The sequence below is a fragment of the Pyrgilauda ruficollis genome, unplaced genomic scaffold, assembly GCF_017590135.1.
Source record: "Pyrgilauda ruficollis isolate IOZ18807 unplaced genomic scaffold, ASM1759013v1 scaffold63, whole genome shotgun sequence".
NCBI lineage: Eukaryota > Metazoa > Chordata > Aves > Passeriformes > Passeridae > Pyrgilauda > Pyrgilauda ruficollis.
Window position 1 is genome coordinate 700,950 of NW_024528044.1, and position 25,067 is coordinate 726,016.

Below are 25,067 nucleotides of genomic sequence, written 5' to 3' on the forward strand. Positions count from 1 at the left end.
GGTGATTTTAATCACTGAAATTACTGTGATAAAACTAATTTGCTTAAGTCAATATTTTAATGCACTTTAGGAAAAGGTGTTATCTTTGAAAATAAATGTATTAAATATCTTAAGACCTTCCGCAGTTAAAATGAAATAGAGAACTGCATGGCCCCACTGTTCTGAACAACCTACAAGACTGACTTACTAGGCTTTCAACAATATCAGAGATAAACCTTTCTTAACAGACTCCTGCTTTGCTAAACAGAGAGTCTTCTTCACATCTGCTGTGATCTCCTTTAATCTGTAACTCTGCCAGAAGATTCTTATCTTGGAGATGACTGTATGAATATATGACACATTTCAAAAAATATAATTTGGATAAAGGATTAATAACTTGCTTACAATTCAGACTGTAAAAAGGCTACTTTGATGACTTCAGTGATCTATTTTTTCTTCCTACCTTTTCATTTCTGTAAAGAACAAATAATTTTTGATTGTATTTCAGTCTCTTTGCATTTGGTTTTGTTTGTGAGTGGAAGAAGAGACAGGGCATAGGGAAATATAGAGAGACTAAGAGGTAACTCATCTGTATTTATGAACTCTTGGGAACCTGACTTTGAGAAAGGAAATAAGTATGGTTAAATATGACCGTGAAGAAAGATTATCTCATGTTTTGTCCAAGACAAGATGGGATAAGAAGCCTGAAGCAAACCACCAGGTTCCATCTGGATCACCAGAGCAACTCTGGATGAAAGGAACAATTTAGAATTACTATTACAGCAAAAGGGACAAAAAAAGAATGAGGACCTCCTCCTTTATCAAAACTTGTCACAGCTACACAGAACTACTACGAGATCTGGTGCTGTTACATAGAAATAACAGTAAACTGAAGTATGTAACTAGTTACAACCATGAGAAATCCTATAAGATATGGGTTTAAGATTCATTCTAGAAGAGAAGGTTTACCTCTTCATTCTGGGATACTTTGGGATACAGAAAGATACACCAAAACTGCAAAGCCATCAGAAGGTATGAGAAAACGTAAGAATTTTCTGAAGAACCAAAATGCTACTGAAAATTGATGTGAAGTTGAATGCTGCTGTTCATCCCCCACCAAAATATTCTATTCTCATTCCACTTTTGAAGCACAGAAGAGTTAATAAACAGCTACAAAGTTGACTGCATTCCTAGACAAAATTTTGCATAAATATTGAGATTATATTCAACACTGCTGAAACAAAACAGAAAATAGAACTAGTGATCTGCCAGCAGAATTAAGCACATGAGAGACAGGATAAAGTACACATATTTTTATGGAAGACTAAACTTTTGCCACTGGATTCAATATACCGAACTAAATAGCTTTTTTTTGTTCTTGCATCTTGTGAAGACCCCTGCAAATCTTATTATAACTATGATAACTGGTGGGGTTTTTCACCTCTGTTCACAAAAGAAAAAAGTTTATGATAAGTTTTTAACTAGATGAAAAGATGACACTGTGATTTATGAAGTTACTAGTTTTTTATTTAAATGAAAACTTTTAATTTTCTCATATTCTACAGTTTAGTAAGATTCATCTAAGTGACAGACTTTTTTCTTCAATGGATGATAAAGAAAAGAAAGGTTTCTCATAAGGGATGGGCTTTTTAAGAAACCAATGACAGTTTCTTAAGGAAGGAAGACTCTGAGCGTACTGGTGGATTAAGAACTGAATACAATCCAGCAATGTACACTTGCAGGCCAAAAAGCAAATTGCACCCTAGGCTGCACCAGAAGTGTGTCTAGGAGGATGAGAAGTGATTCTGTCCCTCTGCTCTAGTGAGACTCCACCTTCAGTGCTGCATCCACCTCTGGGGCTCTCAGGATAGGAGAGACAGGGACCTGCTGGAGAAGATCCAGAATAGGTCCACAAAGATGATCAGTGACTGGAGCACATCTCCTCTGAAGACAGGCTGAGAGAATTGGCATTGTTTATTCTAGAGACAGGAAAGCTTCTTGGAGACCTTAGAGCTGACTTTCATCACTTAAAGGGGGCCTATAGGAAAGACTGGGACAGACGTTTTAGTGGGCAGAGTAGGGACTGGACGAGGGATGAGGTTTTGAAACTGGAACAGGTAGATCTAGATTAGATATTAGAGGGAAACCTTACTGTGATGGTGGCGAGGCATTAGAAGAGGTTGACCAGAGAAACTGTGGATGATCCATACTTGGAACTGTTCAAAGCCAGGTTGGATAAAGCAACCTGGTCTAGTGTTCCTGGCACGGGGGTTGGATCTAGATGATCTTTAGTTTGCCTTCCAACTAAAACCATTCCATGATTCTATGAAGTCTACTCAGCCTTTATAGTCTGAAGAACTCATAATCCAAACCAACAACCCTCTCCTCCATTTAAGCCAATATTTTCAGCTGTGTATTCTTATACTCAGGTTCTATATAGGCATTAGAAGAAAAAGCTTTTATTTAAAAATGATTAAGCTTTCTCTTTTGTTGTTGATCAATATTTCTGGAGTAAAAGAAGTTGCTTTCAATAGAGGAATATGAAATTACAAATCTGAGTTCAAACAATAACTTTTGTAGATTTTGAATAAAGTAACTGGGGCCATGATTAATAAACAGAGATTTAACTCATGAGACATTAATTATCTACTGAAAAAGCTGAAGTGAAACTAGTTCCAGTGAAAACTTTAATTGGAAGTTCTATACATGAAAGTTTGATTTATACATTAAAGTTTTCTTCCTTGATTTATGAGGAGGAAATTCTAAATCCTTTTCTACATTTTAAAAGACCTAAACATTTCATAGAATCAAAGAATCATTCAGGTAGGAAGGGATCTCAGAAGGCCAAACAGTGCGAACTCCTGACTGAAGCACTCTTATCTTTAAGATAGGTCCTCTTTCCTTCCATAAAATGCACAGTTCAGCAATGGCCATCTCTGTTTCCATGTGCTTCCTGGACAGGCTGCTACAGCATCTGCTACCTGCTACAACTGAAAGCAGGAAGGAAAATGTAACTAGCCTACAAAAAAGTTGTAATAATTTCTGAAGTAGGTGATAAAACAGATTTAAGCAGCCTTTTCCATTGTTCATAAGAGTTGCTATTAATTTAGAGGTGAAATTTAAAGTTTTGGATGCTGATTACAAAGACAAAGGCTCATGATCTTTATGAAAACATGTTTTTGTTCCTGTAAGTTATGATATGGTTTGAAAGAGTTTGTATGACACTAATTAATAGAGAGGAAAAGGAGGCTAAATGCTCATAGCAGTTTCTGGAAAGAAAAAGGGCATAGGAACCAGTTGGTTATTGTTTAATGATATTATAGAAATAGCAGATGGCTGACATCCACAGAGATGGTCTATGTTGTGTAGATATAAAAGATACAAACATTTGTCAATTAAACATCTATCAGACCTGCTTGGAAGAGAGAACTCCCTGGTATCTACTGATAAGTCCAAAGGATCAGAAGAGAGAAAAAAACAAACTGGAGAAGGCTCAAAAGGAAGCACATAGATTTGCTTTCAAATCTTCAGCAGCTGAAAAAGATGAAGTTAAAGGGACAGAACGTTCAGAGAGTGATTGCTATTAGTAAGGAGAGATGCCAGGCCAGAGTCAGCCTCTCATGTCCGTGCCTTTACAGAAAACAGAAAGTGCTGAAGTTCAAGTAGTCAGCAAAGACTTTACATACTGCCTTTCTTCATTGAATCTATAACCAGACATTTTCTTTCTGAGCTCCCTTCCCTAGGGTGAGTGTTGAAAAAGCAGCCAAAGACAGAGAAATTCCTACAGAGAAATGACAGCTGCATGCTCATACAGACATGAGTGGCTTTGCAAGACTTCAACCACTGGTATATTTATTAATGGGGAGAAAACTACATCTTCTTTTTGACTGAAACATTTTTAGAGTTCCTAAATGAAGGTAAATTTTTTTTCTTTCAGATAACTTTAGATTTTCTTCAATCTGCAATGTAATACTTTGTGTGCCAGTGTTCTTGGGCAAGATTCTAAGACAGGAAGAACCACGTAAAATTTTGCATAAAAGAAGAAATTACAAATAATAAGGCTTATTTAAAAAAAACCAACCCAAAATTACTGATATTAAGTTTTTTATTTAAATTATTACTAATAATTTAAATAAAATTGTCATATTTGTGCTCTCAAGAAAATAAGAACACTGGAGCTCTAAATCACGGCAACCTCTCATAAAATATTATTCTCCTAAATTTTTAAATCAAGGTATTATATCTTTCATTAAGGTACAGTATACTCTGACACTGAAGGACAGATTAATTAACTGAAAATACTACCTAATAACTAAGCTAACAATTTCATCTCTTGGTAAAAATAATAGATTTTAGGTTTGAGTCAATTTTAGATTGAGTCAATATTTAGAGTGTATTAATTCATCATGAACAGATATTGCACCATTAAAAGAGAATTTAAACAATTCCTTGTGGTTAAAATTGTTTAACACATGCACATGCATGTCCCCAAATATTTGATGTTATATTATGCTCCTGTATGTATACAAGTAATATATTTATATTTTAAGATGCAAAGCTAGTATACATTGCACTTTAGTCTGTCTTAGCTTCATTAGCAGTGACTGCATTCACTAATCCACCCCTCCAGAATTTAAGTGAACTTAACATTTCAAACCAACAGACCCCAAACTAAACAAACTTTCAAAGAAGAGGAAAAAAAATTAAAAAGGGAAAAAAAAAAAAAACCAAAACCAGCAACAACTAAACAAACAACCAAACCAAACCAAACTAACCAACCAGTCAAAAAACATGTCCCCAAAATAAAAGAAAAACAACCTCAACAACTTTGCAAATACATTTTCTGAAGAAACAGTGTGGACAACAAGATATATCATCTTCAGACACAACAGAGTAATTATTCAGACATTTCACTAAAGAGTTCTTTAATCTAGTTTCTCAGGATCTTACTGACTTACCTAAAAAACTAGCTTCATTTCATTTCAAAAGGGGAAAACCACTTTTTATTCTAATAGAGAAGACTCATTTCCCACTGGATTAAGAAATATTGGCATAAAATCCAATATTTTATCAGCAGAAAATCCATTCAAAATATAGATCAATTTCAGATCTTTATCTTTCAGGCATAATCATTTTAATGTCTAATAATTGAGAAACTAATCTTATAAAATTGGGGGCTTTCTTTTTAGTATTTTCTTATAAATTATCTAGAGTAATTTGTATGCAAAATTATCACATACAGAAAAAAAATAGTAGATATTAGAAAGCATATAAATTGTTTGTGCACAGTTTCATCCATCTAAAGCAGTCTGTTGCAAACTCATCCTGCTGAAAAAACATCTTTATATAGGCATTCTGTGTATGTCACTGTATACAAAGTAAAATAATTGCACACAGTTACCAAATTATAGGAAATTGAACCTTACTAGCATAGAAGAACAAAACAATCTTTTCCCCTATAGGACAGACGAGAAACTAAAATCTTTACAGGATAGAGAGACAAGACAAAATTTTACTAATAACTTTCAATCCTGTATTATGCATATTTCCCATTCTCCTTACAGAGTAAAATTTTAAAATTAAAATTTGTATGGAAAATCAAAGAATAAAGAACAAGGGCAATAATAGCTTGCAAATAGTTTTTGCAGTATCATTATGAATGAAGCCAGTAAAAAATAGGCAAAAAATGCTCAAAAATAACATAAAATGAATTTGTAAAAAACTTCCCAAGTGAATTATCCTTATGCTTTAAAGTTCTTACAGGCAAGATTTAAATTATCTAATTTAGGGTCTAAAAAAGAATTTACCTTTTCTCTTTTATTTATATACATAAATGTAGAGAACATTCAGGTAATCTGTGATTTTTAGTAACACTTAAGATTTACATAGGGTTCACAATTTAAGATTGAAATTCAGCAATCTTTAACTAAGACCTAGAGGTCTATTATCACCTTATACAGTAAAGAAAAGTTTACGAAAAAAACACATCAGAGCATGGCATTGGAATTTATAAAACACTGTCTAAAAGAACTGCTGAGAAACACGGAACATGTAAGTACAAGGGAAAAAGAGTATCAGCAAGTTAATAAAGTCTAAGGTAACATTTTGTTAAAGAACATGTTATGTTTACCCCTTCCAGCACTAAAGCTTTAAGGCTTCTAAGGAGCTGCTGTGACTCTCTATTCCCAAGCAAAAACTCACTTGTTTGATGCGGTCTGGATTAACAGTGGTCTGAGGCTGTAGGATGCTGACAGGCTCTGTCTTGGCCACATTCTGAGGCATTTCTCGAATCTTCTCTGCAATGAAGCCATGAACTGCGTTTAGTGCTTCGACTGTTCCCTGGATCAGACACACCCGCTCCGTAGTACCTGCAAATACCAAAAGTCATCTGAATGGTGTGGACTCTTCAAGGTCCCACAAACTGCTTCAGTTAGGGCACAAAGATGGCACCCAAAGGCAATGCTGCAACGCCAATCAGCAATACCTCCCTGAAAGTACAAATGAAAAATAACACGCTGATGATGTGAAGGTATTTTAAACAACTATCGGTGTAGATCCCACAATCACTAACTGTCCAAATCACCCTGGATAACATCAGTCAGAATACTCATAACCTTCTTCCAAAATGAAATTGTTCTGTTTCTGGTACAAAAAATCAACACCAGTTCTTATCTATTGATTTCTTATTTAAAAACATCTACAGGATGACTGAAGATGGATGCAGAACTGTGGGAAAATACTTCCTTGATTTTTTTTTTGTTTTTCTTTTTTTTTTTTTTTTTTTTTGGTTTTTTTTTTTTTTTTTTTTTTTTTTGGTGGTTTTTTTTTGTTGTTTTTTTTTTTTTGTTTTTGTTTTTGTTTTTTTTTTGTTTTGTTTTGTTTTTTTTAATGATAAGACTGGTTTTAGATGATTTTATATGACTTTATTGCAAAAAGGGCTATTTTACATATTGGGTTACAGTTTCATACATCTTCACTAAACAAATATAAAACCTCCCAGTACCAATCCTAAGGGTAGGAGTATGATACTTCACTGAAACAATCCATGTTCTGTATTCCACATATCAAACCACTTAAATAGGTTCCAGAAAATCAGTTTTGATTTAAAAAACAGGATCTGACAGGAGCTGGAATAAAACTCCCTAAACCCCTCAAAACCAACTTAAAAAGGAATATTGTAGTTTCCAATTTCATTCTGCAGGAATACCAATATAAGACAACCTACATGCTCAAGTAAAACTGCCTTCAAATTTCACATAATCCGTACTTTCAAAAATATATTCTTTACACTTCCATCATACACAATTTTTTTTGTATTCATCACCTCACTGTTGTCTTCAAATATCAGCAGAACAGTTTTATTAACAAAAGACAATCATAAAATGAACTATCAAGATATTGGTGTATTACTAAAAATATAGTAGTACCATAATACTGATTGTGTTGCAAAGATAAGCCAGATACATATCTCTATTCTATGTCAGTCCATATTGTACTTCAAGACTATGGAGAGGGAGAGCAAAATAACAAATCTGAGCCATGGAATTAGCACCAAAATAAATAAAGCAATATTTTTCATTGACATACGCCTAGTAAATACTATTGATATAAGGACACAAATTAATCTTTTCTCACATAAAATTCATTCACTCTACCTAAAATGAAAATGACAATGTAATGATGTGGCAAATACAAATTTTCAACAATTTCTGAAATTCACCACATGTTGGTTGGCCTCATTTCCACTGTAGAACCTGCATGGAATCACACAGATTAATGTACAAGAGTGGGAAGCAACCTTCTCCTTAAAATTCCCTTTCTATCAATTTTATGTTTATATAATCAGCTTTTATCATCTTAAGATACGCTCCTTATAAGAGTGCAACACAGACTTTAACAAGAGAACAGTACGGTAACCTTAGGAATTTCCAAAAAAACGGCTGGGTTTTATTAGTTAATGCTCTTCACCTGCTTCTGTGAATGATTTCTAATATTAAATATTTTATAACCTAAAGATGAAGAAGCACACCAAGAGCCTTACCTGCTCTTAAGATAATGTATTCACATAAAATCACTTAAAATCTGATTTTTATCTTAAGTATCAGGCAATACTGAAATTCAACACTAGTAGAAGCACCACAGCAAAAAAAGACAGAATAAGAAACATACTTTATATTATTTTTTTGTCTATCAAAATGTTATTTAAAAATAATTAATATTAGAATTAAAACATGTCAACCAATACTTCAAAATATGTCAGATTATTAATCCTTACTATAAAATTAGAATGTTTACACTCTTAACTGCAAGTTATAGAAGTCTCCCAATCAAATGCATAGTTCTCAAGAGGAAGACTTAAAAAATATTTCTGTGACCTCTTACAGCATCTTTTCAACAAATCAGCCTCAAAATACAACTAATTTTCTTTTGCAAATGCTTTCTCAGAAAAGGGAGTTTGACTGCCATGAGAGAAAGTCACCACAGCAAGTGAAACTAGACAAGGCTTTCTTAATGCCTTTTTTCTTTTCCCTACTTGGCTCCCTCCCCTTTTGCCAACATCGCCTGTGGTTTCTGTGTAAAGCAATCCAGCTCCAAGGAAATGCTCCGGGGAGCCCTTACAAGGTAGTATTAATTGTCTCCTAAACGATGAGCTGCGAGGTGGGCTGATCAATGCAGCTAATGCAAGTGTTCTCCGGCTCTGCAGACAACACACGGAAACAAGGCACAGCTCGGGTTACGGGCCAGCCGCCCCAGCGCATCCCGAGAGCGCTCAGCAGGGAGGGCTCCTGTCAAAACCCTCAATGGAAAACACTCCGTGCTAAACAGCAATGTCGGGAGACTTGACCCTAAGTGACTGAAGGGTGTTTTGCAATCCGTGTTATTTTGGAAGGTGCTGCATAATAAAAATATGCCGTATGTAATACCACAGACCAAACATGCTACATTTCAGTATGCATAAACTGGGATGTAGTAGCAGAAATCACTGTCCCATGAAAAAATAAAATTGTGCAACACACCTCACACAAAGTTAAAGTCTGAAACTGCACATTTGCTTTGATAGTCACGTGCGCAAAAAGAATTAAAAGTTAAAAATGCGGAGAAATTGTAAACCCAGGAAGTTTTGAATTGTCTAAATGTTTTTGAAGTAATGCTGTCATATTCCTTCACAACTGTAACAGCTTCTCACTCCGATACTAGAGTACAATAATTTACAAGAATTACGCATAAGAAAAACTGCCAGCTACATGACCAACCTGTATAGCAAAAATAATCCTAGGAATCACTAACACTGGTGAAACTTTTAGTGTATGCATTAAAGTGCCAAATTGCTCATAATTTTCAGTTAACGATTTTATTCAATCCTTTTTTCACATTTCCGTGAATAAAAGCTCAGCCATTTATATATATATACTTTTTGTCATATGATTTTCAAAATATGTATTTAAAATACAGACAAAATTTTTGAAATAGCTGACACAGAAAATCAAACGACCAAAGCTCACTGCCCTTATTTATGTTGTGTAAGCATAAATAAGATAAAATTATTTTCTTTTTAAAAATTATTTACAACTCAATTAGGTACTAAATTCATGTATTGTACACTGCCTTTAATATATGAAGATACAAAACATATACAAGAGAAGAATAATTTTCACACAGATAATGGCTAAATGTAGAAGATGCAATCATCATCCCTGTACATTAAATAAACTCAGAAAAATGTTTTTATTTATGTTTAATAATAACAAAGTCCATAGTAGAAATTTGAATGTTTTGGGAAAAAAATATCTAAAGACATGCTGCTGCTGTTTGTACAATCTTTTGTTTTGTTTTTTTTTTCCCCTAAGGGTCTCAAATTACTCTTCAGCAAGTGCAGTGTCATTTCTTTCCCCTTATATTAGAATGCAAATTCAAGTTGCATGTGTGGGGTTTAACTTTTTCTTATCAAATAAGAGGCAGAATCTAACTGCACAAAAATACCCTGCCTGTACACTCACCAAAAAAAAATATTTGTAAAACCATAAGAGAAAAAAGGAAACCTTTATCTGTTTGTTGTTTGGGTTTTTTTTTGTTTGTTTGTTTGTTTGTTTTTAGTTTATTTTGTTTAGTTTAGAGGAGGGCATTTTTGGGCCCTTTTTTTTACATGGCATTATTTAGAATATTTCTTTTTTCTCTACAGTTCCATAGGAAAGGGAAAAGTGAAATCATCACCAGGCATCACACAATTTACAGGAAACTAGAGAAAAGACTCTTTTGATATCTAATAAATTAGGACTAAAACATAAACAGGCTTGCAATAACTTTATTTTAAGAACTCATTTTTCCTCCTACCTCTAGTAACTATCTATAATTTTACTTCTGGCAAATATTCTTGGACACCACACTGATTTCTTCAACAACTTCCAAACAATGGACCATGATTTTTCTCTGAGAATGTTATTTACTTATTGGACAGCTGATACAGCTTTTATAGCAACCATTAGAATAAATGGCAGGAGATGCAACAGGATAAATGATCCTGATGCTTTTGATGTTTGCATTTCTGTACTTAAGTGGCACACATCTATACATGGTTGCCACTAAAATTTAAAATGCTTACTTAAAGACTCTGATTCAATGTGTAGGAGTTTTTCTGTACTCACAGAAATGCTCACTAAATGGTAAATGTGCTGCTGTGTCTTTGGAAAATAAGAAGCATTTCTCAGCTGAAATGTTTTGAGGAATGCATGGCACCTTTCCGAATGCCTTTCTGGCATTTATATGACTCTATAAACTTTACACTGGGCTTTTTTGTCAATCTTAAAGAGAATTTGAAAACCTAAAAAGCACAATGCAATAGCAGCCCAGGGTAGTCCCAATGCATCCACTAATTAAATCTCCTAGTACTTTTCCAGTGTACCATGCCAATTTCTTGGATACTAAAAGGGAGAACCTGTGAGAGAAGCCAAAGTTAAAACCTTAACTAAGTGAAAGCTGCACTACAATCTCTCATCTGCTCATTTACATTAAGCTTTTTGTTTGACAACTCCCAGTACAGCACTCTACTAAACCCAATGTCCCATACATGGATTCTTGTGACCCATGATCAGCTGGCTGTTAGAGTAGGATTCTATAGAACACCACACAGACTGATTCAGCCAAAACCTGATCTTGTAAACCCCTTGGTAAAATAGGACTGTGCTTAGACACTATTCCCAAGCAAACTAAAAATTGTCAGTAACTTGCTTAACATGAAATTCTGATAAACTCTTTATTGGATATAACACTTCCACTGCACATTTGCATAAAGCCTCAGAAAACGAAAATCATAAAATATTTTTTTTTTTTAATTCAAATGCATTAAAAGTATCTCACAGGGTCTTCAACATAACATATAAAAAAAACTTTGTCATATAAATGATAAAGTGTACAGTCTTAAATGCAACATATAAGAACATCCCACAGATATGTGAAGTGTTACAGCAATCTCAACTGGACAGTTTTGTCCTTCAGTTCCTCCTATTTCTCTCTCCTTTTTACCTTGTTTCTGAACAGAGAATTAAGTGGTCTTAACACAGAGTTTGTACCATATTCCTCACTGACAGAAAGGTGTCTCCCAAAGCAGAGCCTGATGATCCCAGACTTCCCAAACTGAAAGGGGAAACAAGGGCTGGTTGAAATTCTAGGGCATTGATGGTCTGCTCTTGTTTTCATCCACACAAGATAACGTTGGAACTGCTTGCACAGGACACTCACACAAATAAGGGTGTTTTCACAGGAAGCTGAACTCAGGTTAATAACACATCTTTTAGGTATGACATCTGGACAGCCTTGCACATATGTGTGCACATACCTATTCACACCCACATATATATCAATTTGTTTTACTGTAATTGAAGAGGTGACAGCTTTCACTAAAACTCAGATATTGAAATGGATCAAGTTTAAAAATTCTGCAAAACTTATGAAATGTATGATTCCTCAGAGTTATATGAAAGGAAGTCTACAATCTTTTGTGATTTGGTAACAAGACTGGATTATATGAATCCAGGTTTAATGTAGTTATGACTCAAGAAACAGATTATTCCCATGTGAGAGAGAAAGCACGAAAATGAAAAAAAACCTCAAAGCTCATCATTATTAAAGGTTTAGAAAAGATGATAAGTCATCTTACAAAGAAACAATCTCTTGAATATAAACTGTTTTGTTCTGTATCAGCTACAGCTGTGATGACGATCTCCCAGAAACTTAGTTACATAAAGACAGATGAAGAATTACTACTATTACTAGACTGTCATGTATAGTGCAACTATAGGAGCGCAACTACTTCTCTTTAAGAGTTATTAATTAAAAATAAAGACTTCCACTGCAAATGGTGGTAAATGTCTCCAAAACCAAAGGGAAAGGCCAGAGTTTTGGGTTTTTTGCTATGGTTTATGTAGAAGTGTTACTTGGATAAGAAACACTCACAGAGAAAGTATGAGTACAAATTAATGCCCAAATGGCTGCAATGAACGTGAACATACTCTAACTATGCTTTGGGAAAGCATGCTTCTGGACAAAAAAAGCACTGGAAATAAGAAAGCCCTCAAACCATAGACAGAAGCACTATACTTTAATCCATTTTGTTTGTGGAATTTTTGTCTTAATATATTATTTGTAAAATTAACTATAACAAATGAACTACTGTTTAATCAAACAAAATCCACCTGAGTCCATCATAATATTTACAATATAAATGGGAATATAAAACATAGAATTTAAACAAAATACAAAATAAATCAATTTAATCATTGCTATTTACATGTTCTCCCTAAAAAAAAAAAAAATCACATGAGTTTTGATGAGCCCCAAATTGCATAGTACTCTCTGCTAATGAAAAGAAATCTGCTTTGATTTTTCTTAACAGTGGTAATATAGTTGATGGACTTCAACATACTTCTGATTTTTTTTCCAACGGAAATGGGCTCATCATTATGATACTTTCTAATAATGGAATACAAGAATTTCATTATTCATCATGTGTTTTTCAGATTATCAGTGCCTGGAATATTGCACAGAGTTACTATTTTCTACTATTTATCAGTAACCATGTAAATAAGTAAACATTTATTAAAAATCCAGTAGTGAAATTTGGTGAAAATGTGTAAGTCAATGACAAGTAAAACTTTCAAGCTCATTAAAACCAAGCACGCACAATACTACCAGAAGACCATATCTGCTGGAGAAAAGAAAATAACGGACATTATTTTTAGAAGGGATCCACAGAACAGAAAGAAAAGAAATAGCATATGTTTTTCAACATATCTGGAATGAATTTTTTTATTAACAAAAGAGTGTGAGACTATTTTTTCCTGCAAAGTAATGTTCACTTTACAATTACTGCTTTTATACTATGTTATAGCAATATGAACCTTTGTTCATAATGCCTCCTACATGACAATTACCAACCAACGGGAAAAACCCACTCATTTAAACAGTAAAATATGCACTCTGAGAAATTGTAGGAACTGATACATTTTTTAATTTAGAGTGGTAACAGCTGAAATCACCAAGGAGGTTTTCTCCTTAAGTTTTCTCAAGTTCCATAGTTTAAAAGCCTATGAAAAGCTTTGGAAAATCCTCCTGGAGAAGCTGAGCTGCTCAAGAAATCAGATCACATAATACAATCATGGACATTTATTTGTTTGGAGGAAGCAAATACCAAACTTCATGTAAATGAGCCATACTAAAGTTTAGACTAGAAATTCTATTAAAATACACTGCATGTATATTTTTGCCCATATATTGCAGGTAAACACTGACAGTGATCAGGGGAACATGATTTTTCAAGCGTATGCTTATTACTAATGAATGCTTTTTAAATTAAGTCATGATCTTGCAAGAAATCACCTTTATCTATAGTGTTCAAGGCAAACATTAGAAGCAAGAGTAATTACAGGTACGAATAAACTGTAAAGAAACATGCTATATCATTAGAAGTATTCTGCATAGTAATCCAGAAATTTGAGGAGAGAGACAAGGATACACACACCTTTTGTTTTCAGACTCAGTGTTCTTTCAAAACCAGGATGAGCTCCCCTTGTGTTGCAGTCATTACAGCATACATCCAGAACGGGCCCATATAAACACAAACCACATTCTTTTTGTATCTACCTACTTCTTTTTTCATATATAAGTGCTAGTCTAATTCCATGTTCTGCTCATAGTAGATTTTATGTGCTGTATTTGTAATTAAATCCATAGCTCCCCACCAGCAGACTCCAGTTCAGAGTATATATGGTAAGAAGAGTTTCTGATTACTGCTCAAACATTTGCTATGTCACACTTATTCTTCTTTGTCTTCCCAGCTCCTTCCTGATCACCAGACTGTAACCCTTCCATAGCATGTCCTGCTGATTTTTCTCTGAATGAGATTAATCTCCCTTATATTTGGTTTTCTAGAATTTATGCCCTTAGCCAATGTAGCCGGTTAAGAAAGACAAGGATGTCCAGTGCATTCCCTCTACCTTTAGATGGAATCATCCCAAAAAGATAAGTTCTCACTCTTAATTATACAAGGAACTTTAAGTATTACTTTAGGTAACATGGAGGGCTCCTCAAAGGCTCACTACATACATGCATAACACAATACTGTTTTCCTATTTATACACCATAAATAGTGAATTACTCTTCTTACTAAAGCAATAACAATTAATATAGCAACATCAAAAACATTACCTGGATGTAGGAATAAAGCATTATGTAAAATGATTTTGGTGTTGTAAGAGGTAAATTGAAGTTTAATAAAGAGATATTTTCCTCAAAAACCAATGTCACACTCATTTCTGCCCACCAGAAGATTTATATAAATTCATAAATGTTTTGTCATATCATATGTCTACAATAAAAAGGAGTAAAAAATGTTATGTAGGCAGAACTGTTTCTAAATAGGACTCTTTCACAACTTTTTGCACTGGATGACAGTTGTTCTTTCTCTATTTTTATAGCTTCACATTCTTTTTTCTTAAGCACTGAAAAATTCCTGCTTCACAGGTATTTGCTGAACTATTTTCATTCTTGTACAAAATTACTTTTAAAATAGCCAAGGTAGATATAATGGCCCTGGGAAGTTCAGTACCAATGAGAATCAGATGAAGTGAACAAAAGATCTGCCAGTACTGATTGAGCCAGACAGGAGCCTTTTTAAAAAGCCAGTCATTTTGTGAGTATTTTCAACTATTCAAAAGAATAATGTGATAATTTAATGCTTATACAAATGGTACAAGATTTCAATGTGTTTATTATTTTTATTATTGGATTTCAAGGAAGGAATCTGCATCTCAAAGGACTCCAAGACATAAGAGTTTTTCCACAGCTACTTTTCATGAGTCATCTCATGGGCTGGAATTTCTAATTAATCTGAGTAAGTCACTGGTGCTCAGATAGTCCTCCATGGCCCTGCTGTGCTGTGCAAGAAAAACGTTACAGAATTAAGAACCTCACTGACTATTCTCCTCAATAGGCAACAAAAGACAAGTTCACCTCTAAAAATCAGACTCTCTACAGATACAAATACATGTGAAATAGTCTCCTTTCTCTATTTGCTGGAGACCTCATTTTTATAGGATGGCAGCAAATTTAAAAATGAGGAATGAGAACTTCAAGAATGGTACCTAATCTGTGCTAACTACCTGTACGAATTCTGTACCAAGAATGGCCCTTCTCTCAACAATCTTTTAAGTCTGTTCCCTTCTCTAACTAAACCAGGGATGCTCATAAAGCTCTAAGTCAGCAGCAGAGGAGCACTGCAGGTACATCTGTTGGGGATGGGGAGGAGGGAGGGTGCAGTCACCATCCCTCTGCTCTTCCCCTTTCCCCCCAGTTGCAGAAGTTCTTTCTTGTTACAGGAAAGAAGTTGAAGCTCAGTAATTCTGCTGAGGGAAGAGACTAATACTGACACTCTTCCAAAGATCCCATACCACCTGGTACTACATGGTTTAGAACATCTGGGATAGGCACTCCTGCAGCAGGATCACACTGGCCAGCAAGAGTTGGATTATTAAAGAGCATTTATGCTAACAAAAACTTATGATCTCTTATCCCTAGAAATAACAGCCATCAGAGTAGGTGGTAGTGCTCTGATATGCTTTTTTAATATTATTGTGACAGGCTCAGATGGCATAATTTATTCAAATAAAGTACAATTTTTCACATTCATTAGCAAGTCAATGGATGGCAGTAATGTACGTTAAGCTGAACAAGGGTGTGAAAATTCCATAAAGCGTTTATGTGCCTGAGGGACCTAACAACCCTTGCCTATTCTTTTTTTTTTTACCCCAAAATTACCTGCCACCTATAAAGATAATTACTTTTTCTTGCCCTCAAATCTTAATTACTTGTGGAGTCTTTCAGATCTTCATTATTCACTAGCCATGCTCACACATCTCTTTTGGGGAAAAAAAAAAAAAAAAAAAGAAGGTGTCTTTTGGAGAGAAGACCTAGAAAATGTTAATCTGTGGAAAAGGTGGAGTATTGATGGCTTGCTAAGATTTGGAATGTAATTTAAATGCTAACAACATGCATTTTCAAGAATGCATTTTAAGTGTCAGGAAACAGAAAAATAGTTAAATTTTCACAATAGGAAAAGTGTTATACATAAACAAATGGAATGGGAAGATTAATTTTAAAAATTGTATATCCAAAGCACTGGCAGCTGAAGAGTCTTAATGACACTTAACTAACACTACTTAACACAAAAGGAGATGACTAAATTGTCTAACAGGAGAACTGACTGGAAACAGCAAAAGTTGAGGAAAAGGCAGGAGGAGAACTGGCACAAATCAAATAAATTACAAAGGCAAAATGCCTACCAGTCAGTCATACATTTTTACCCAAATATACACAGAATAAACATATCCCAAAATAAATACAGTTCAACTTTTTAAATTCAAGAATTTTTGGTCAGAAGAATGATTGCATATAAGCATAGCCATGCTTTATGCCTTTTTTGATACAGGCATTTGAAATATGTCTAGCACATGTTTCTGGGTACAGATACATACAAAGGATATTAGGAATTGCTCTCTCAAGTGAAACAGGTTCCAGTATGAACAACCATAAATGAAGAGTTGTGCACTCCTTCAAGGCAAAAGCCTAGCACAAAGCATTTACTCTAATCTAGAAACAAAAAAGTTGCACTAAGCAGTTTCTAATCACAAACAGAAACAAGAATAAACAAAGTGAAAAACATCCACTGATATCTTGTAAATTTTGAGATGGTATTTCACAGCTATACACAGCAACATTCTTTTCTGAAAGAAATTTAATTTCAATTTGTGCCTACTCAGAACAAGGCACAGGCTGAAAAAAAGCTTTATTACTAACAACATAGCCTCTGTTTTACCAGCGTGGAGAATTTTCCTAATACTGTTATTGACCAAGTGTATCAGAATTATGACAGGCTTTAAAATCTGCCTGTTTTTCTCCAAACCTAATTTTAGATTTCTCTCCTCAAAACTAATAAACCAGCCCAAAATAGAAATGAAATTCCTGTTCATTCTGAAATCTTTTTCAGCATTAACAAAACATGGAGTATTATAAAATATGTATAATAGCTTAATGATGGACTAATACACCCTAAAATGGGGGAAAACCCAAATGCAGTAGAATCCTTACTCTTTGATCATTCCTGAGATTTTGTTTTAAGTCAAGGAAATTGTTTTTGCCCATTTTAAAATGAATTTATCAGCCTAATTAGATTTTTTAAATCTTCTCTCAAACCATTTAATCCATGGATTGTTTATTCCTGCACAATACAAAATGCAGTTTTAAATTTTCTTTTTCTCATAGGAAAAAGCAAGGTCAGAATCATGACAAAAATAACATCCAAAAATCCATGTAATTTCATTAAGCTGGAATTACTAAAGACTATTCCCCTACAGATTTGCATTTTTTTAAGGCAGGAAGATGCAGTCTCTGACAGCAGCTTTCCCCAAAGTTGTCTGGGGACAGCAAATACAGGCATAAAGGAATGCCCTCCTTTAGCAGAGGATTTCATAGCATCCTTCTCCAATCCAAAGATGCTTAACTTTTAAATGGATGTAAGAATTTTTTTATCTGAGAGAAGTTCACCTCTTTGTCCAATGCTGATCATGTTTATAAAGGGTCCAATGTTGTTTCACAAAAACATCAGGCAAGGTAACACTGAGACTGATCAAACAAATCATGTGTCTTGTTTAAAATTGTCCTAATCATCATTCAGAAGCAATAATATATGCATATAGTAATTAAAAATCAAAATTCAACTACTATGCATTTGTCTATTTAGCTCTTTTGTAGTTTTTTGATAAACTAGGATTGGTACATTCTGAACTTTGCCTTTCCATGAAGTGGGTAAACCTTCCTTACAGTCACAAATGGTGCCCTTAGAAATGTATTTATTAAAAAACCCCCAAAGGTCCTTAGATGAAGTCTTGCAACTCTAACTCCTCCAGAGTACTGAGCAACTATACTGTGTCAAGTATAGAAAATGGATATTTACTTCTACTGAATTTGCATTTCCTGCTCAGAACACATGGTGGAATTTTTTGTGTGCCATGACACATTCTGATATCAAGATCACTCTGAATTGTATTCAAGACAGTTATACTCAAGTAGGAAAACTTATGAGATCATAATTCTCAATTATAGCACTCAATAGCTCTCAATCCCTGAATTATTCCCAGCTTTTTGTACCACTCCTAAGAAAACATACTGCAGACTATATAGTTCTAGATATGGTCAAATTATTGAAACAATAGGAAAAAAGGTAGCAAGTAACAACTGAGGTACTTAGGCATCACAAAAGAAAGAAAGTATTATTTAATAGATCAATGACAAATTGAACAAGAAAGAGGAAAAAAACTCCTTAAAAAATGGTTGCTATTTTAGATTGAATAATGAAATTATGAGATATACAGATGGCATTAAAAGTAAGTTTTCAAATACAAGATAAGTGAAAAAAAATCCACATGACTATTGATTATTCTGAACCTAGTTATTTAGTCCTTTTAATTTCTACACTGTTTTTCACTGCAGCATTTGGTGTAATGCTGTTTTTTGTTTGCCTTAGTAACCATGAATATTACATGCATTGTGCTCAGTTTTAGAACATGAGCCTTTCTATATTTGTATGTTTCTTATTAACGTGCTATGGAATTCAAAACCTATGGGACTTTGGGACCTTAATTTAAGCCTGTGGCAACGAAGATGCAGCTGTTCATTTATAAGCAATCATCACAGATACAGAACTTTGAAGATTAAATTTGAAAAGCCACTTTCCTAAACTTTTAAAATTATTAAATTATAACAGAATCAGTGGGGTTTTTTTCTGAGAATTATTTTTGCTCGTTAAGTTTTCTCCAAGTTTGAAATCAAACCAAACCAATTTTACAGAGCATTCCACCTGAGCTTGCACCATGTTAGAATTGCAGATTAAGTATCAGTATTTGATTATTATTGTAATGTTTCCTTCTCACATACATAATTATAATATATCATCAACCATGACCCACTCAAGTGTCTTTTGAAGTTGGTATTATAAATTTTATTCTACATTCACCCAGGTGCAATTCAACACTGCTAGCACAATTTATTTAAATGAAACTTCTCTATCATTGAATCAAATAATTATAAACTAGTGTTATTTATTGGTCTTATAGAAAAGCTCTAAATAAGTAAAGCTATAAATAAAGCGGATGACTTTATCAACATATGAAATCTACATATCTGTTGACATCTACAGATAACATATTAAAGGGTCAACACTGATCAAAGGTCTGGGGAATCTCTATTACAGGGAAAGGCTGAGGGAGCTGGGCCTGTTCAACCTTGAGAAGAGGTGAGTGAGAGGGGACCTCACCAATGTGTCCAAATATCTGAAGGGAGGGTGTCAGACAATGGACCCAGACTCTTCTTGGTGGTGAAAAGTAATTGGACCAGAGGCAATAGGAAGAAACGTGCACAGAAAATTCCACCTGAATGTGAGGAAGAACTTCTTTACTGTGAGGGTGACTGAGCACTGGAACAGATTGTCCAGAGAGGTTGTGGAGGCTCCCTCACTGGAGACATTCAAGGACCATCTGGATGCAATCCTGTGCCATGTGCCCTAGCATGACCCACTGTGGTCTCTTCCAACCTGCCTTGTTCTGTGCTTCTGTGAAATGTATTTTTTTTCACTGACATGACAGGACAGCTGTGTACCTGCGCTACAAGTTACATTTTCAAATAGGATACTCTATTTTATAGGATTAGGACAGTAATCCAGGGTGCAAAGGGCTGATCATGACGGAGTCTAGAAACTCTCTGAATTAGTGCCAAAGCTAAATTCCTGTGGCTAAAGTCCAAAGTTCTGCTGTATTAAGGGGCAACACCATAGAAAGATTTGCAAGTAAGCTCTCAGAGTGACCACTGTCAAGATGATCAGTAGATATTAATGCAAGTAGTGTTTTCAGATGGTTGATAGAAATAGTATCAATTACCATGGCTCACTTTCTTGATTGTAACAGAAGTCTCCTTAGGTGTGTAGAAGCAGTATTGTTTAATCCCTCCTTAATATTTTGTCCTGAGTACAGCCTGTGAAAGAATGTTTCTTTTCCAATGGATACTGTAAGGTTCGACAATATATTAGTCCTTTAGAAATGACCAAAAACTGTAAGACAAGAAACTTATTTTCATCTTTCATTCCTCCTCCTTTATCCCACGAATTTTTTCTCTTCATTAAAAAAAAAAATTAATATCAGAAGGCAGTATTTCTAAAGCAAGGCAGGCCTCCCAAAAGTCAAACAACCCAGATTTTGTGATTTTCCTATAAAGAAGTAGCTCTAGCTTACTTTCCCTACAGATCTAGCCACTGACAAGAAACTTCGCAGCAAAAATCCTCAAGGAAATGCAAGTAAAAATTACAAAGTTTTTCAAGCAGGCAGGCTCCTTTCAAATGCAGTTTCACCTTTTCCTTGCAGACACACTGGGGACTTCTTTCAGTAGCACCAGACAGACATAAAATTCAAATAAATGTATGAAGACTAGAAAGGAGTGTGGCATAAGCTGTTGGTTAAGAAAAATGGAACCGTAAGTGTGTAACATCTAAAGCCACTTGACTTGGGTTGCTATGGATGCCACAAACTCAAGTAAGTGAGAATTTGTGAACTAGGGTAGGGTAGGGTAGGATTTTCTATTCTTTGTATGCTTCTCAGATCTCTCCTTTTTCTGCAAAAGCTCTCCACAGTGGTGGTCAAAATCAGAGAGAAATACAACTGGAAAGATACCTATTGTTTTGTACATTTATTTACATTGATGAGCAAGCACCAGGAAAACTGCTTTCTCACTATGAGTAAAATATAGGCAGCAAAAAAGATTCACAAGTATTAAGACAGCATTAGGAGCTGGATGCCTAAGAGCTGTATTTCTTAATTTGTTATATCCCAACCTCTAGCACATACAATTCAAAATACAGTTCATTAAAGATTATGTGCCTCCTAACATTTTAGCAAGACACACTATTTTTTTATTACTTGGAGGTAGGTATTGCTCACATTATTGAAGACTGTTCTGTACGGTACATATTCAAAAGAAATCTAAGCTTAAAACTGATGGTTCAAATTTGTCTTTCCTGATGTATATCTAGAACCATGTAGTTATAAATTCTGGAAAAAAATATATCTGTTTTATTAATGTTAATATGAAAAATTCCAAATGCCACAATGCAAGTCAGTTTACTTCAGAGTTCTGTCTTATTTATGTCTATTTTATTTTTTCCTAATCAATTTTATCACTTTGTCCCATTAGAAGTGCATTTCTTTCCAAGTTGGCTCTAAATCAAATATCTGAAAGGAAACCCCCTCAAGATAATTCCCTGATACAGACACTACAAAGTGGTTTTAGTGGTAGCATGTAAATAACTACAACGCTGATGCTCATTCCAGAAATTGTCAAACATCACCTGACTTCTGTCAGAGTGAACGACTTGGCAAGAAATTGCAACATGCAGAAATTTCATGTGCTAGTGGTGATTAGAGGCCATTGTTCCCAACCAGGAATTTGAACCCTGCTCAACCATCTAATAGAGATCTACCTACCATGCAAGTCATGAAAAGCTCCTAGGAAATATGTATCTCAGGTCTCCAAAGTGATAACCAATCAGAAAGGAACCAAAAAAAGCTCTTCCTCTGCTCTCTGGGTCTTTACATGAACATGAAATAATCAAGGCTTTTCCATCCATCACACAATAACATCTTCTAAGACTGCTGCTATTCAAATGATTAAGGAATAAGTTCTAAGTAGTGGTATGGCTGAATAGTAATGATAAAAAAAAAGGCAGCCTACAGGAAATCCAGAAGGACAAAGCTCCAGAATTTCAAAAAATATCACCAATGAGAACAGCTTTTCCTCTGAGAAAAGTTCAGTATCTTTTTCACACACAAGACAGGGATATTTCACAAAAAAAAAAAAAAAAAAATCCACTGTATTCTAATCATAAGCTGGAGTATCCACAGACATCACTGGCCTAAGACAGCAAGGATTCAGAACAAATATTTTGCTTACAGTATCTCTTACAGTAGGCAAGGTAACACTAACTTTTCTAATCAATACTACAGTATCTCATCCAACAGATCACCTGCAGGATATAGAAAAGTAGAGTGAATTACAGTTTGCAGAAAATCCACCACAAAGGATTCAGACAGTTTATTTGGTTTGGGCTTTTTTTTTTTTTGTTTCCAGTATGAGAAAAAGAACACTATATTCTTTAGATCTTGGAGGTTTATTAAAGTAAATAGGTGTCAAAAAGAAAGTAGGCCAATCAAAAATAAAAAGAATGGATGCAAGGCATTGCTTTGTCCATCGGGAAAGAACATATTTTAATATAATTTTATATAATTTTTAATTTGATTTGTATATCCTTTACATATGTATAGATACATACACACCTCTCTAGAAATATTCTGTAAGGAAAAAAAAACCTGTCTCTACCCGCATTTCTTTAAATTTTTAAGATGAATGGCCTCATAAGAAAAATACATGCTGAGAGATAGAAGAAAAAAAAACAAAAAACCAATATCACATATTTGATAATGCTAGTAACTCAAGTGTTTTTGTACCAACCACCAGGAATTCCTGCAACTACCACTATGAAGCTCCACTGTCATTGTCTCTAAGAAATATTTTACATAACTACAAAAGGGGCAAATAAAGAAGTAAAACAGCCCAGTAGCTGCCACTGCTCCTTCACGCTGCCTAAAATAAATAATCTGATAGGACATGATTAAACAGAATTACGTTAACAACTATAGTTTACATGCACATATTTTCATGCATATAAATAAGAGGCAATGCCATATCATCTCTGTGAGGAAGTCACCTTCATTTGCAAGGATGTGAATTTGAGCCACACAGCTCCTCACTGGATCAAAATTAAAATGGAAGCAAATCAATTTTGTAATTATTAATATAATAGACAAGAACTAGGGTGGTGAGCCATCAATTCTAATTAAAGGCTGCAATTAAAGGATACTTCAATCAATCATCTCTCTGAAAGTATACTCTATTGATTGCTGCATTAATTATTAAAATCATATTAAAATAAAATTCAGATTTAGTTATCTGCCAGCTACTCCAAGATAATATTCTGGGTCTTATAACTAAATGAGTGACATCATACCTAGGACGAATTCTTCTTCCTGTAAAGAATCCTCAGAAGGTGTACTCAAGAATTTTACTTTCTGACTCAGTCTATTAACTCCCCATAAAAGACTTGCTTTTCCTTCACCAGCATTTGTCAGAATACCTATTTGTGTCTTATGTACTTCAAGTATACATACATATCTGACAATCCTAAACTACGTATTTTAAGAACTTTTGACACAGGCAAAGCCAAGACCTAGCTGTGTAAGTAATAGGGAGAAATGTTAAAACATAATTCATAATTTTGCAGTTCAAAACTGAAATATAGGTAGATGAAAAGCAGAGTTCACAGTTAATGGCAACGAAGAGGTGCTTGACTTCAGTCATGGTTTATGTTCCTGTGAAGAAAAAGGACATAAGAAGGTAGTGGAAAAGATAAGGAAGATAATTTTGACCACATAATCTTGAATCTTGACCACAAAGTTCAAGTTAAAGGCAGTCTCAATTAAGAAAAACACAGAAAATATTGAAGTAAACAGACTGTAAGACACAAAAAAAGCCAAGCTATGGGTATGGCAAGTAAGAATTGTGAAAAATTGCATTCCACCTTAGTCCTTGCATAAACAACTTTTTATGCCGGTATGATAAAACCATAAAAAGCTGCTGCCTGAATTCTTAAGTATGCATGTTATCAGTATTATCTCACACACTTTCTCTAGTATCTGCAGTAAGCTAACGACAAGAAAGTAACGTACAGTTGAAACCCTCTTGATTTCAACTGCACGAATACAGAGCCTGGTGTATCAACACAATTTCTTTGTTACCTTATTCAAACAAACCTTAAAGAGTTATTTAAATGTTGCCTGAAATGAAAAGATTGCCAGATGCTTTCAAAGACCACAGGCCCTTGACTGAGCTAAAAAAGCCAAGACTATCTCCATAAAACCCCGAATTTGTAGAAACTTGTTCCAAATGGCCAAATTCCACAGCTAATTTTCAAGCTGAGAATTGTATCAGCAGGCAGCCCAGCTACAGAAATCTATGCAGTTATGACTGCCACCCACTGCTTTGCAACTATGGCCTGTAATCAGGAGAAAAAAAATAGTTGAAAAACACAGGACGGGAAGAAAGGAAGAAAGGAACAATTTTGATAATAAAGTATCTTATTTTATTAAACCATTACTTATGCTAATAGAAATGTAAGCATAACCAACACCTAGAAGCTGAAAATTCTAGCTCCTTCTTCAAAAATAGAGATAAACTTCAGAAAAAAAAGTAAGGTTTTAGCTACAGAATTTACCTAAATATCTGTCAATCAAACTTGCTTCTCTTAATTGTGTTCCACCAACCTTAGCTTCCTTTGAAAGTCAAGTAAGTAACAGCAGGCAATAGCAGCAGGTGAGAGGGAACAGGCGATGGCAGCAGGTGAGATTCACCATAGGTGCTGTGCAGTCTGGCTGAACACACAA

The 25,067-nt window shown here is 34.5% G+C and overlaps 1 protein-coding gene across 3 annotated transcripts in view; it reads right to left on the minus strand.

Moving 5' to 3' along the window:
* NOVA1 (NOVA alternative splicing regulator 1) overlaps window positions 1-25,067 on the minus strand; it is a 143,670-nt gene that overhangs the window by 29,976 nt on the left and 88,627 nt on the right. For all 3 annotated transcript variants that reach the window (XM_041484093.1, XM_041484095.1, XM_041484094.1), the window contains one exon: window positions 6,181-6,347. In XM_041484093.1, the coding sequence (XP_041340027.1) occupies window positions 6,181-6,347 (167 nt within the window). The remainder of the gene's footprint in view (window positions 1-6,180; window positions 6,348-25,067) is intronic.